Source organism: Aotus nancymaae, unplaced genomic scaffold, assembly GCF_030222135.1.
Source record: "Aotus nancymaae isolate 86718 unplaced genomic scaffold, 86718_ANA_hifiasm-v0.15.2.pri h1tg000012l, whole genome shotgun sequence".
Classification (NCBI taxonomy): Eukaryota; Metazoa; Chordata; class Mammalia; order Primates; family Aotidae; genus Aotus; species Aotus nancymaae.
The window spans coordinates 41,734,527-41,749,835 of record NW_026988423.1 but is presented as its reverse complement, the minus strand read 5'-3'; the positions used below and the strand labels follow the sequence as shown (position 1 = coordinate 41,749,835).

The 15,309-nt window shown below is 41.9% G+C and overlaps 1 protein-coding gene across 3 annotated transcripts in view; it reads right to left on the bottom strand.

Annotated features, from left to right (window-relative positions):
* LOC105714933 (S-adenosyl-L-methionine-dependent tRNA 4-demethylwyosine synthase TYW1) overlaps window positions 1-15,309 on the bottom strand; it is a 257,762-nt gene that overhangs the window by 47,211 nt on the left and 195,242 nt on the right. For all 3 annotated transcript variants that reach the window (XM_012449092.2, XM_012449091.3, XM_012449093.3), the window contains exon 14: window positions 11,014-11,124. In XM_012449092.2, the coding sequence (XP_012304515.1) occupies window positions 11,014-11,124 (111 nt within the window). The remainder of the gene's footprint in view (window positions 1-11,013; window positions 11,125-15,309) is intronic.

Genomic DNA, 15,309 nt, shown 5'->3' with positions numbered 1-15,309 from the left:
CTCTCTCTCACACACACACATACACAGACACACACACACACAAATACATATAGAGACAGGACACACACACCACAGACAAATTGGAGAATGCAGAATGACATTTGTTAGGTCAACAAATTGACATTCGTTGTTGTTTTGTTTTTTTGAGACAGTCTGGCTCTTGTTACCCAGCCTGGAGTGCAGTGGCATGATCTTGGCTCACAGCAGCCTCCACCTCCGGGGTTTAAGTGATTCTCCTACCTCAGCCTCCCAAGTAGCTGGGAATACAGGCACATGTCACCACACTAGGCTAATTTTTGTATTTTTAGTAGAGACGGGGTTTCGTCATGTTGACCAGGCTGGTCTTGAACTCCTGACCTCAAATGATCTGCCCATCTCGCCTTCCTGTGTACTGGGATTACAGGTGTGAGCCACCACAGCCACCTGGCTAACAGTGAATTTTTAAAAACCCACAAATGAGCAGAGTGACCCTGACCCTGATGGCAGAGTTGGGATTTGGATGAAGACTCAAATGAGCTTTGCCAAACACTCAACTCAAGACAGCTGTTCAGAAAGATTACTGGTGCACTAAAGTGAGACGGCCTTTGTGGAATATAAACCACAGTACCCAGCTTAATTACACTAAACCAGAGAATCTTCTCGGTTTGCCCAGTGATTTAGGGAATTCATTAAACTGAGTTGGAGCTGAAACTGCACCCTAGAGAGTTAAAGAAACCGATGACTAACAGAAATTTTTGCATTTGCTGGATGGCAGTATAAGAAAAGAAACAACTTAGTAAAACGCTAAAACTCCCTCTGCTTGTGAGATTTAAAAAAAAAAAAAAACTGGCTGAAATCGGTTGGACCCAACATGGCCAATGGAGTCTGCGTAGAAAGAGTTTGCTGACGTCACAGTCCGAATTTCCACCATGTTTCATACTAACTCCCCGTGAATTTGCACATGCAATCCATGAGGAAACATGATGAAATAGACAACTGCACCTGTCCGAGGACTGTCCAGATCTCCCCTTTCCTTCCACCATTCATTAACTAATCCGAGAATGTATCCCCTACACCTTTTCTAATAAAGTCACCACCTTAAAGATCGCACAGGGAGACAAATTTGAGCTGGACTAATGTCTCTTTCTTAGTTGACTTGCAACAAAAAAGCTTTTTTCCCCCCTCAAATACTGGCTTCTAGAGCATCAGGCAGCAAGCCCCTTTTGCTCAGTCACAGAACTTAAGGTGAATAAAAAAGACAAATAATGATATGGCTCAAAAAATCATTATAAAAGCATGGCTGAAAAACTGCTAACTTTACCCAAGAGCATAAACAACATGGAGATGATTTATTGATAAGCCACATTAGTCATAAAAGGGTACTCTATCTCAGTTTAAATACTCTTATGATGTGTGAATTACACAAACAACCATGTATGCAGCAGTTACTTCAAAGGACTTTTTTTAATATTTAAAAAGTTAGTCCACTGAATCAGAGTTTTTAGATAAGATCTTGTCTTCATGACAACAGCTTTTGAAAATATTTTAATATTTTATTGCTCAGCAAAAACAGTCATGAAACATTGAGGGGAGATTTGGTTTGGGAATGGAATGAGAGGATGCCTGCTGCAGCTCATTATCATGACTTCACCATTCCTTACAACTCTGTGATGCTTTATGGTATTTTCACATAAAAGTTCTCATTTTAGCCACATAAAACCCTTTGAGGAGGCTAGCCACAGTGGCTCATGCCTGTAATCCCAGCTCTCTGGGAGGCCAAGCCGGGCAGATCAATCACTTGAGGTCAGGAATTCGAGACCATCCTGGCCAATATAGTGAAATCCCGTCTCTACTAAAAATACAAAAATAAGCTGGGCTTGGTGGTGCATGCCTGTAATCCCAGCTACTCAGGAGGCTGAGGCAGGAGAATCGCTTGAAACCCTGGAGGCAGAGGTTGCAGTGAGCCAAGATCACACCACTGCATTCCAGTCTGCATGACAGAGGGAGAATCTGTCTCAAAACAAACAAAAACAAACAAACAAACTACCAAAACCCTTCTGAGGGAAGCAGTCCCGGGTAACTTCCTGAGTCAACCATAGAGCCGAAACCTGCACCGTGACAGAAATGGTCTTGGTGACTTGGACTGGGGGTCACCTCCAGGACCCCGAGCCCTCACTCGGGCGCCCAGTGCCTCTGTCTGGTGTTCTCTCTGCTGTGACCGCCCCACTTCATCCCACACTCGTCTAGTCTAGTCTCCCAAAGGCTCGCCCTGACTTCATTCCTGAGCGCAGCATCATCTAAAAAGCTTTCCCTTCGCACCACGGCTGTCTGCCACCTTCTCATCCACTCTCACCCTCAGCCCCAGCTCCACTTATCAGAAGCAGCATGTTCTTCACCCAAAACTTTGAGTAAAGAACAGTCTGAGGAAAACAGATGGGTACGGCGTGGTGATGGAAAAGCCAAGTTACTCACGCCAGGATCTGCAGGCTGAGAAGCAACAAGCAGAACGAGATCATTTATGCATCTCTGAATTTGCAGTGAAAAGCATAACCCTCACTTTTACACCCTGGTGGCTTTCGGACCCACCCCACTGCCCTAGGAGATGGGGGCTGCTACACTGTGGCTATCTGAGCCTTCAAAACTCATGCTGAAATGGGATCCCCAGTGTTGGGGTGGAGCCTCATGGGAGGTGTTTGGGTCATGAGGGCAGTGTCCACCTATCTGTCTGTCTGTCTGTCTGTCTCTCTCTCTGCCTTCTGCCATGACTGAAAGCAGCCTGAGGCCCCCACACATGCAGCTGCTGGCACCATGCTTCTTGCAGAGCCTGTAGAACCATGAGCCAAGTAAACCTCCTTATAAGTTACACAGCCTCAGGTACTCCTTTATAGCAATGCAAACAGACTAAGATAAGATGGGGCCATAAGGCCTTCCTCACCGGCTGCCTGGAGAGTTTGCCTTGGGATTCACGGTCTGTGGGAAGAGCAGTATTGGGTTTGACTACTTGATACTCTAATTAAACCAACTGGGTGTCAAAACGAGCCTCTCCAGGGCCTCACCCTCATTCAAAGGGCCTTGGAGTTCAAATTTAATATTATAGTAAGCCAAGGTCATATAAATGCCCCCAAGATGTGAAATCAGTAATACAAATTGGCCCTAGATTCATGGATATGCCTGAAGCTCCCTGCAGACACAAACCCAATGCTGTTCATACCCTTCGTATTTCAATTGAGTTGCTTATCTTTTTGTTATTAGGTTCCTTGGCTTTAAACTGGAAACACACATGCATGTGTATGTGCGTGCATTCAGAGTACTGTACCGAACTGTTTACACATTTCTAAATCTACTTTGAGGAAAGTTTCTGACATGTATGTATCTCCCTATTCAACCTGCTTTTCTCATCTTGTTTTCTGTCCTCTAGAGTTTTGCTTTATGTCCTCCTCATACTGTTTTTTGTCCCCTAGAGTTTGATGAAAAAAGAAATAATGACTTTATGATTTTTTTTCCCACAATGTACCCCAAACACTTCGTTCCTTTATCCTAAAAATGCTTCAATAACTCCCTTTAAATCAGCCCAAGCTTCTCACCATGGCATGAGGCCTTCTTCACTTGCCTCTGTAGCTTGTGCTAACAATAAACCACCAGCCATTCAAGCCCATCTTTGGCCTCATGCACAAGTAACTCTAGAGATGGACTGCCCGCTCAGCATCCTGTCTGCACCTGGCTAAAACGACCCATCATTTCTTTAACCTTCGCTCAGGAACCTCCACCCTTTCTGACCCTGATCTTACCACATCCTGCGCAGTTATCTGTTGCCAGGTAAATGGTAAAACGAAGTATTAAACTCTGATCCCTTCAAGGGCAAGGGCTGTGCCTTGCTCCTCTTGGCACCCCAAATCAATCTATGCTAAATGAATGAAAAACCAAGTCAGACAATCTTCTATGACATTAACTCCACAACTCTTTTCTAATCCAATACAAAATTTCATTTGCATTATTCAGGAGTTTTCTACTCTGTAACAGTTACAAACCAGCTGATAAACACTGGTTAGGGACAGCTACATACAAGAAAAACTGACTGTATTCCTCAGCTTTGTGGGGGAGAGTGAGGCTATGCTAAGACAATCATTTTGCAGTTCTGCAAGGATTGAGCACTACCCATAGCTCAGGTGCTTTAAACTATTTGACAACAAATCATTACTGAGCACTTCCTATTCTCAAGGTGTAATGCTAGGCAGAGAATACACAGTGTTGTGTTACAAAAGTTTTCAGCAAGACAGATGTTTGTAACACGAAAACTTTTCACAAGCAAGCAAGCAAGCAGATTATGACAAGGAAAATTCTCCAGCTAGCAAATAAAGGCCTCTTTAAGCTTAATGAAGCTAAAATACATGCTAATTTACAAGGAATATCACAGAAAAATATTGTACAAGACTGGTAATGAAAGAAAAGAGGAAATCCATAAAATAAAGAAATAGCCTCTCTTGATTTCTTGTAAACAAACGTGCTTAATGGAAAGTGATCTAAACACTTACTGAATACGGGCCTACATTACTGCACTGAATTCTCAAACAAACTTATTAAAGAGATATTCTTATTCTAATTTAATATTGACAGAATTTAGGCTCAAGGAGGATGAATAACCGATTCCAGGCTACATTGATACATTTTAGGTAGGTATTGAAATTGTGCACTGCCTCTCGCCCTGTATGAGACTCCAGTGTGTGCAGACTATGGGAGACCCCAGACCTGGCACGCACACACACATTCATACATGCACACAACACACACATACACGGACGCACACACATGCACACGACACATACACACATGCACACAACACACACACGGGTACGCGCACACACACACAACACATACATGCACATAGGTGCGCGCACACACACACACACACACACGCACACGTCAGGAAGAAAAGATGCCAAGGGCATGTCTGTCCATGACGCCACTCCCGCATTTACAATCGCCCTTCCTGACCCAAGGGTGTTAACGCAACCACTTACATGACCAAAGTTAAGATGATTTTTCCTTTGACTCACAAATAAATGAGAACGTATGCACAGGGTAGATAGAAAAAGGAAGGCAGACTTTCCTAAATCCAATTAGATTGGTGCTACAAGCAAAATGAGAAAAGCAAGTTGAATAGGGAGATACATACATGTCAGAAACTTTCCTCAAAGTAGATTTAGAAATGTGTAAACAGTTCGGTACAATACTCTGAATGCATGTACATACACATGCATGTGTGTTTCCATTTTAAAGTCAAGGAACCTAGTAACAAAAAGATAAGCAACTCAACTGAAATACAAAGGGTATGAACAGCATTGGGTTTGTGTCTGCAGGGAGCTCTAGGCATATCCATGAATCTAGGGCCAATTTGTATTACTGATTTCACATCTTGGGGGCATTTATATGACCTTGGCGTACTATAATATAATATTAAATTTGAACTCCAAGGCCCTTTGAGTGTGGGTAAGGCCCTGGAAAGGCTTATTCTTTGCAGATAAGGAAAAAGCCTTCCAACTGTTATTGCATCCGTGGTGAGTTTTTCCCTAATCCATCCTCTCACTGAAGGTGAAAGGGCCTAGTCCTCTGTCCTTTAATCCCAAGTCCTGTCGTCTGGAACCATGGAGTGCCTCCAGAATGGTCTCTTTCCTTTTAGCTCCAAGAGTGTCTCCCTTATGGCCCTGACATATATGTACCTTCTCAAATGTATGGTTTTCATAACAGGTTTGCTTCTAAATGTTTATCCTTAGAGAGGTTTGAGGTTATAGCCTACCATATTGCTAGTTCTTATCAAATGTTTTACGGCGAGGCCTTATTATCCTTCTGGGTTCAAGCAATTCTCATGCCTCAGCCTCCCAAGTAGCTGGGATTACAGGCACCTGCCACCACGCCCAGCTCCTTTATGTATTTTTAGTAGAGACAGGGTTTCACCATGTTGGCCAGGCTGGTCTCAAACTCCTAACAGCAAGTGATCTGCTTGCCTCGGCCTTCCAAAGTGCTGGGATTACAGGCATGAGCTACTGTGCCCAGCCAATAATTTTTAAAGCTCCTCTACTTTAGAAATTTTTAACTTTAATTAATAAGGCAATAACAACAAAAAGATGTCTTTTCAGATATTCTGTAGTTTAATCCTATTGAACAGGAAAAGCATGCCTTCTCCATCTACTGATTTCATTTGTCTTCTGAATTACAAACCAATGCATGCTCATTGTAATAATCCACACAATACATAATTATAAAAAGTAAAATAAACCTTTCCTTCCCCTTCCCCCAAACAGAACACTGTTAGCAATCTGACATATATCCTTCCATATTTTTCTTACATAAATACATTTGAACATACGACATTGAAAATGCAATCAAAAACTTAAAAATAAAAATTTTTTTTAAAAAAGAAAATAGAATTGCATAATAAATACTATTCAATAATTTGTTTTGCCTCTTAGTAGCAGTATGTTATATTCTGTAAACATCCCTTTTGCTGCTACAACATCAAAGGAAGACACTGGACAAATGATAGTAAGTTAACAAAGCATGAGATGGAATCCTCCAGTGACCAGGCATTTGACATTTACTGCAGGACATTTCTCCCTGGGGTCTTCTATGAAAGATAAGACATGACTGACTGTGCCTTCCTCTGATGTAACATAAACTGTTATTACATTATATTTTATTATCAAAAAATTTATTTTAAGCTGGGTAGAGTGGCTCGTGCCTGTAATCCCAGCACTTTGGGAGGCCAAGGTGGCCAGATTGCCTGAGTTTAGGAGTTCAACACCAGCCTAGGCAACATGGCAAGAGACCGTGTCTCTAGAAAAAGTACAAAAATTGGCCAAGCGTGGTAGTGTACACCTGCAATCTCAGTTATTTGGGTGGCTGAGGCATGAGAATTGCTTGAACCTGGGAGGCGGAGGTTGCAGTGAGCCAAGATTGTGCCACTGCACTCCAGCCTGTGCGATCATTTCTCCAAGAGTTTTTAACTATAAAATCTCTCAAGTAGGTTATTTAACTTTTACATATTTTTGTCTATTTTCAATAAAACATTCATTTCCTAAATAGCACATTTACATAAAATTTTTCATCTCTAGTGTTTTAACAAGGCTTAGCACATGGAGAGAGCTCAAAAACATTGTTGAATGCAGGGACAAAATAGTAAAATGGGAATGCTGAAAGAAAACTTTGTTGTTTATAGCATCTTAGCTAGGCTGGGTGCAGTGGCTCCTGTCTGTAATCCCAGCACTTTGGGAGGCTAACGTAGGAGGATTGCTTGATGCCAGGAGTTCAAGACCAGCGTAGGCAACATAGTGAGACCCAATCTCTATAAATACAAAAATTTTTTAAATTAGCCAGGCATGATGGTGTGTACCTATTGTCCCAGCTACTTGGGAGGCTGAGGTGGGAGGATCACTTGAGCCCAGGAGTTGGAGGCTGCTGTGAGCCATGATTGCACCACTGCACTCCAGCCTGGGCAACCGAGCAAGACTGTCTCAGAAAAATAAAACAAAACATCTCAGCTATAGACAGAAGGCTTTATCTATTTCCTAGTGATTCTCACAGTTTGGCAAACCAAATAATACCCAGCAGAGAATTATACTGTTTACCAAGTAGCTGTCTTTCTTTAAAAAATAATGTTGACTGATTCTTTTTTCCAGATTTAAAATACCGTGTCCTTTATAGAAAAACATGACTGTGAAAGTAAAGAAGGAGCGGGAAGAGGCGGAGTGGAGAGGAAGAAAGGAAGGAAATGAAAAAAGGGGAGATCCAGCCAAGCTTCTTTATTATAATAGAGGTTTTACTGCAATATAATTTGAGGCAGCATTCTTTAATAGCTAAATCATAAATTAAAACAACACTGATTTCTGATGTTGGCAAGGTTGGCTTAAGCTGACACATATCTTTTCAGCTGCAGTTTGTATCTTTGCATCATTAGAGCTCCTGCCAAGAGCAGCCTTTTGAAATTAAGAGCAATTTTAAGAGTGTCTTTGGCCTGACCAGAGATAAAATGTTACATACCCAGACAGCAGTATTTCATCTGTTCCACCTGCCCACCCCTCCAGAGTAATACCAAAAGCTAAACTCGCCAAGAGAGCTGTAAAACTCTAAAACATCTCTGATATGACACAGACAGCGTTCAGTTTCAAAACCATAAACGGAAAAAAGCAGACAGTTCCCATCACTTCTCTTGTCTTGTGGACTGTTAGTTGCCCAAAAAAGCCATTACTTCCAAATCATTATTTCCAACCCGGTCTTATCCCTGAAACTTCGAGCTTGTAGAACGTATGACCTATTTAATCTTCTACTTGGATATTTAAAAGCTATCTCAAATTTAACATGGTGACCAGGAGCTCAAAATTTCTCCCCAGATGTGTCCCCTTTTCCCCGCTGGTTTTCTGTATCTCAGCAAACAGGTCCACCGTCCACGCAATGGCTTGAGCCAAAAATCAGGTGTTGTTGATTCTTTTTTTTCAGCCTGTACCTCTAATCAGGCAAAAAGTTTTATTGGTTCTGCTTCCAAAACGAATCCTAAATGTACCCACTGCTCTCCAACCCTGGTCCCACTGACTTTCCCCAAACCATCTCTTGCTTGGACTAACCACTCAGTTCATGGCTGTCCTGTCTACTCTGCTGCCCTCTATAACCAAGTCATGCAGCAGCGGTGGGATGATCTTTTACAACCACAAATCAGACTGCATCTCTCCCCAGCTTCATGCCCTTTCCTAGTGCACCCATATTTAAAAAGCTTACCATCAAACTTAGTTTAAAATCCAATCCCCTTATCTTTATTTGAAAGGCCTCATACAAGATGCCCCAGCCCACTGCTCTGATTCATCCTGTACCACTGCGAACCTCACCCACTCCGCTAGGATAGCACAGGACCTCTGTGCACTAGCACTCTCACCCCAGGCTTCTGCTTACGGGGCTGCTTCTTACCATTTATGTATCGGTTTTCAAAATGGCATCTCAGGTTTGGCCCGGTGGCGCTAATCCCTGCAATCCCCGCAACCTTGGGAGGCCGAGGTGGGTGAAGCACTCAAGGTCAGGAGTCTGAGACCAGCCTGGCCAACACAGTGAAACCCCGTCTCTATTAAAAAATACAAAAATTAGCCGGGTGCAGTGGCGGATCCCTATAGTACCAGCTACTTGGAAGATCGAGGGAGGAGAATCGCTTGAACCCGGGAGGCGGAGGTGGCAATGAGCAGAGACTGCGCCACTGCACTCTAGCCTGGCGACAGAGTGAGACTCCAACCAAAAAACAAAAAAGCTTCCCTAAAACAGTCAACCACCATATGTACTAAAATAATAGATGCATTTACCCTTTGACCCAGCAATACACTCATAGGAATGGATCACAAAGAAACACTTGGAAAAATATGAGAGGCAAGCAGACATTATTATGTGACTCCAGATTGGAGTATACAAGACCACCAACGAAATACTCTTGAAATACAAACAAACCCACACACACATGCACCCCTGAATTTAATCAGTCCTCTCTTGATCTAACTATAGGCACCAATCCACAGGAAATACAGGAAGCAGAGGAACATGGAATCAACAAAACCTAAAATATAAATACAGGGAATCAGCCAAGATGCACGATCCATTTTCTACAGCAAAAATGACTTATAAGAGGAAAAAAACACACAGAAGAGGAAATGAAAATTTTTAGGTATGAGCCCAGCACTCTCAATAACTGTTTAAGAAGAATACACGCCAGCTGGGGCCAGGCAGGGTGGCGCACAATTGTAATCCCAAGACTTCAGGAGGCAGAGGCGGGCAGATGACAAGGTCAAGAGATTGAGACCATCCTGGCCATCATTGTGAAACCCCGTCTCTACCAAAACTACAAAAATTAGCTGGATGTGGTGGCAAGTGCCTGTAATCCCAGCTACTTGGGAGGCTGAGGCAGGAGAATCACTTGAACCCAGGAGGCGGAGGTTGCAGTAAGCCGAGATGGTGCCACTGCACTCCAGCCTGGCCACACAGTGAGACTCCATACCCCTCTCAAAATAAAGAATACACATCAGCTGGGCACTGTAGCTCACACCTATAATCCCAGCACTCTGAGAAGCTGAGGCAAGAGGGTCACTTGAGGCCAGGAGTTTGAGAGCAGCCTGGGTAATACAGTGAGGCTTTCTCTCTACAAAAAATACCCAGGCATAGTCGTGTGTACCTCTAGTCCCAGCTACTTGGGAGGCTGAGGCAGGAGGACTGCTGAAGCCCAAGAGTTATAGGCTGCAGTGAGCTATGATCACACCACTGCACTCTAGCCTGGTGACAGAGCGAGTCCCTATCTCAAAATTAAATTAAACTAAATTTTAAAATAAAGCAAATAAGAGTACGTATCTTTTAGGAATATATGCTGAAACGATTATGAAAACAAAACAATTAAATGATATAATGAAACAAAACAATTAAATTGGTATAATTTTGGTGGTTTGCTTTAAATTTTGTTTCATTTAAGAAACAATTAAATGAAACAAAACAATTAAATGGCATAATTTTGGTGGTTTGCTTTAAAATAATCTGCGCTAAGAGCATAGAAAATGGGTAAAGGTATAATTGAAACAACTCTGGGTCATGAGTTGTGCACTTTTGAAGGTGAGTGATGGGTGTGTGGGGGTTCATTAGACCAATCTCTTTACTTCTGTATATGTCTGAAATAAAGGTTTATGTAAAAGCCAACCAATTACTCACCACCACACTATTCTATTTCTCAGCATATTCATGTCACTCTTTGGCTTTTAATTACTCATTTGTGTCGACTGTCTATCCTCCCACTGAAACATTAGCTTTATAAGTGCAAGAGCTCAGTCTTCTTGACTGCTATTATCCCCAAGGCCTAGAACAATGCCAGGTTCTTGATGAACACTGATCACTACATGAACACATCAATACAATTCCTGGGACCTCCTTCAGAGTTCTACAGGGTTTTAACTGCACCACAGCCAGTGAAGCACCACGATTCTTTTTTTCACTCCACCACGGCCAGCAGAGCCAGCAGGGGCCTACCTTCACTTCGATGAAGTCAGGATTCCCCAGGGACACGAGCTGCGCGTAGGCCTGGAGCTCGTCAACGTTCCACGCTTTCACAAGCGTCAGTCTGTAGACAGTTCGTTGTTGCTAAAACAAAGGAAAAGCCAACTTCGTTGTTATCTTGGTGGACGTCATCTATAACCTAGAGGTTTTCTCAAGCTTTTTCAACCCAGAGAACCCAGGGCAGGCAAAACTCATCACGAACTTTTGTAAACTGAAGCTATATTTTGAGGAAAGATGAAACAAAAATAAATGCCATAGTATGATTCTAACGTGCCTTATGGAAGGCACATGAGATATTGATGTATTTCTTCTCTCTCACCCATAACATCTAGCACCATGCCAGGCACCCAAAAGTTTCTCGACGCAGACACACTGAGTTCGTTTAGTAAGGAATGATAAACTGACCAAACAGTGTTAGGCTATAAAAAATTAATTCAAATACCCTTTAGGTTTTCAGGTAATCATCACCCAAGTTGTTAGTGACAAGAATTGTTGATAAGTCCTGTCCTCGTTCCCATTCTCTCATTATTTAATGATCACTTGGCATTTCTTGCTGGCAGAAATGGCACATGGATGGATTGTCAATGCTGCCATTTGTGTGCCATATAAACAGAAGAGGAACTGGTTTTCTTTCTTTCTTTTTGCTTTTTTTAGAGACAGGGTCTGGCTCTGTTATCCAGGCTGGAGTTCAGTGATGCAATCATAGCTCATCACAGCCTCAATCTCCTGGGCACAAGTGATCCTCCTGCCTCGGCCACCCAAGTAGCTGGGACTACAGGCACATGCCATCACGCCCAACTAAGTTTTAAAAAATTTTTTAGAGATGAGGACTTGCTATGCTATCCAGGCTGGTCTTGAACCCTTGGCCTTAGATGACCCTTCTGCCTCAGGCTTCCCAAGGGCTGGGATTACAGGCACACACCACTGTGCCAAGTTAGATTTCTGAAAACATAATTAGACAATAGGCATTAAAGCTTTTAAAAAGCTTACACTCTAACTTTGTAGCTCCGTTCTAGAACCCAAAACAAATGATTAAAAATTCAAGCACAATAAAAAAATCTCAGGACAACATTATTAATAATGGCTTACGGCTGAATGTAGTGGCTCACGTCTGTAATGCCAGCACTTTGGGAGGCCAAGGCAGGCAGATCAACTGAGGTCAGGAGTTTGAGACCAGCCTGCCCAACATGGTGAAACCCTGTCTCTACTAAAAATACAAAAATTAGCTAGGTGTGGTGGTGCGCACCTGTAATCCCAGCTACTTGGGAGGCTGAGCCAGGAGAATCATTTGAACCTGGGAGGTGGAGGTTGCAGTGAGCCAAGATCACGCCACTGTACTCCAGCCCGGGCGACAGAGCAAGACTCTATCTCAATAATAATAATAATAATAATAATAATAATAATAATAATAATAATAATAACAGCTTAAAATCTAAAGTGAGACTCACCCCTTGAGTAGGTGCAGGACCTGTGACTTGCCTGTAACCAACAGACTATGGCAAAGGTGATGGGATGTATGTGGTTCTATGTACATGATTACATGCATCTGTAGCAAATGCCCAGCTAACACCCAGGCTACTAACCTTCAAACCATACCTTAAGTAGCAAGGATCAAAATACTCAAGAAAAAAATCGAAGTGAAAGGGATGCACAAAATGATACCAATCTCATTACTTTAGTCTATGTTTGAAAACTTCCAACATTAACAAAAAAGAAACACTTTAAATCTTCATTGAAGAAAACTATGAGATCGTTAATAAGGAATATTGGGCAGCCACACCAGAAATCAATGTTTTCCAAGCATATTTACTCATATATTCTCGAAAGTTCCTTCTAAAATGCAGTATATAATGCAAGGAAAGACAGAAATCTTCCAGATTCCCTTTACATACTTAGAATTCTTCCAATGCCAAAAGCTAACAAAAATAGTAGAAAACTGCAGACCAATCTCACTCATACTTGCATATGTAAAAATCTTATAGAAATTTTAGCAAGTAAAATTCAGCATTCTGTTAAAAATTCTGGGAATGCAAAGACAATTCAATATTAGGCTACACAGTAATACAATTCATTATACTAGTAGTTCAACACAGAAAAACCACATGATCATCTTCATAGACACCCAAAGTTATCTGATATAGTTTAAAAGCCATCCCTGCTTTTAAAACAAACCAGAATGAGCAAATGCCATTTGGTAAATTCAGTAATTAAAAAAACACAACTTTAACATTAAAAAAAAATCTACAACACTCTCCAGTCAATAGTCAATGCTATTTTTACTGGTTAAAAAAACAGAGGGGCCAGACGCGGTGGCGCACACCTGTAATCCCAGCACTTTGGGAGGCTGAGGTGGGTGGATCACCTGAGGTCATGAGTTCAAGACCAGTCTGGCCAACATGGTGAAACCCCATCTTTAAAAAAAAAAAAAGAGGGGTCAGGGGTGGCGGCTCCCACCTGTAATCCCAACACTTTGTGAGGCCGAGGTGGGTGGCTCACTTGAGGTCAAGAGTTTGAGACCAGCCTGGCCAATGTCTTGAAACCCTGTCTCTACTAAAAAACACAAAAATTAGCAGGGAGTGACGGCAGGCACCTGTAATCCCAGCTATTTGGGAGGCTGAGGCAAAAGAACTGCTTAAACCCAGGAGGCGAAGGTTACAACGAGCCAAGATTGTGCCAGTGCACTCTAGCCTGGGCAACAGAGTGAGACCATATAATTAATTAATTAATTAATGCATTACTATTTAGTTGGACTAACAGAATAATTTCTACCCTTTCTTAAAAAATGTTTTTCTACAAGTTATAATCAAAGCAACAAGGCCAGGCTAAGAATTGCTGGAGAATATACAAAAAATAATTAATAGTAAATAATAAAATTGGCTTCTTGGAAACTGAAGAGAATCAACTAAAAATGAGATTAGGGGAAAGTGGCCAGTTACCAAAGAAAAATATAAAAATCAACAGCTTTCCAAGCAAACAGTAGTGAGTTAAATGTGAACACTGGGGCCAGAATGAATCGCAACTCATGTTCTAGATATCGTTACCTCTCTGTTCTTAGTTTCTACCTGAATGTCGCGTTTAGCACGTCAAATCTAGAACCAAGCTGAATAGCAGTGTATTATATCATCAAGTATTAGCTATTATATGCCAGCAATCAGCAATTACAAAATTCAAGAGAAAGCATACTCTACTCACAACTACAAAATGCATTTATAAAATGCCCAGTGTAGTGGCTCATGCCCGTAATACCAGCACATTGGAAGGCCAAAGTGGGAGGATTGCTTGAGGCCAGGAGATCAGCCTGGGCAACATAAAGAGACCCCACCGCTACAAAAAATACAATAGATAGGCATGGCTGAAGCAGGAGGATTGCTTGAGCTTAGGAGGTGGAGGCTGCAGTGAACCATAATCGAACCACTGCACTCCAGCCTGGGTGACAAAGAAAGACCATGTGTCAAAAAATATATACAAATAAAACATAAAACTAAAAATGCCTAATGATTAAATTACGAAATAAGAGTACAGGACAGTGAATGAAATAAACTTTTCTAAGAGACCTAAACAAAAACTCATCTACATGGAGAGCCAGGATGGATTTATAAATATAATGTAATTCCAATGGGAGTTTACAATTTAGCTGAACAAATAAACTGGAAACAGTAACCATAAAAATAATAGCAGGAGTTTGCAATTACTCAGCCCTTACTGTGTGCCAGCTGTTGTTGTAAAGTGCTTTGTAGCTTGGCAAAGATTCCAATATTTGTCCAAGCTTTACAACAAATCTCAAAAAATAGATTGGATTACTACCTTCACTTTACAAATATAAAGGTAAGACTGACAGCTATTAAGGAAATTGCCTGAAGTTACACAGCTGGAGAACAGCAAAGCTGGGGTGTGAACCCAAGCAGTAGTGAGGTAGGAGACTGGCAGGACTTTTTTTCTGGTCACAACCCTGCTGACCGAAATGGGTCCAGACAGGATGAAGTGAAGAAACCAGCAGGAATCAGTCAAAGGCCACTAAGGTGATCCCAAGATGTTCTTCTTGCTCATTAGCATACGACACTCCCACCAGGGCCACCACAGTTACAAATGCCATGGCAACAATCCAGAAGTTACTGCCCCTTTCCTAGAAAGTTCTAAATAATGCCCCCACTATCTGCATTGGCCTGCTCCTTAATCTGCATGTAATTAAAAATGCATTTACATGCATATAAATACAGTTGTCAAGAGCCCATACTACGTCCATTCTGGGTGCACTGCCTGTGAGTTAGC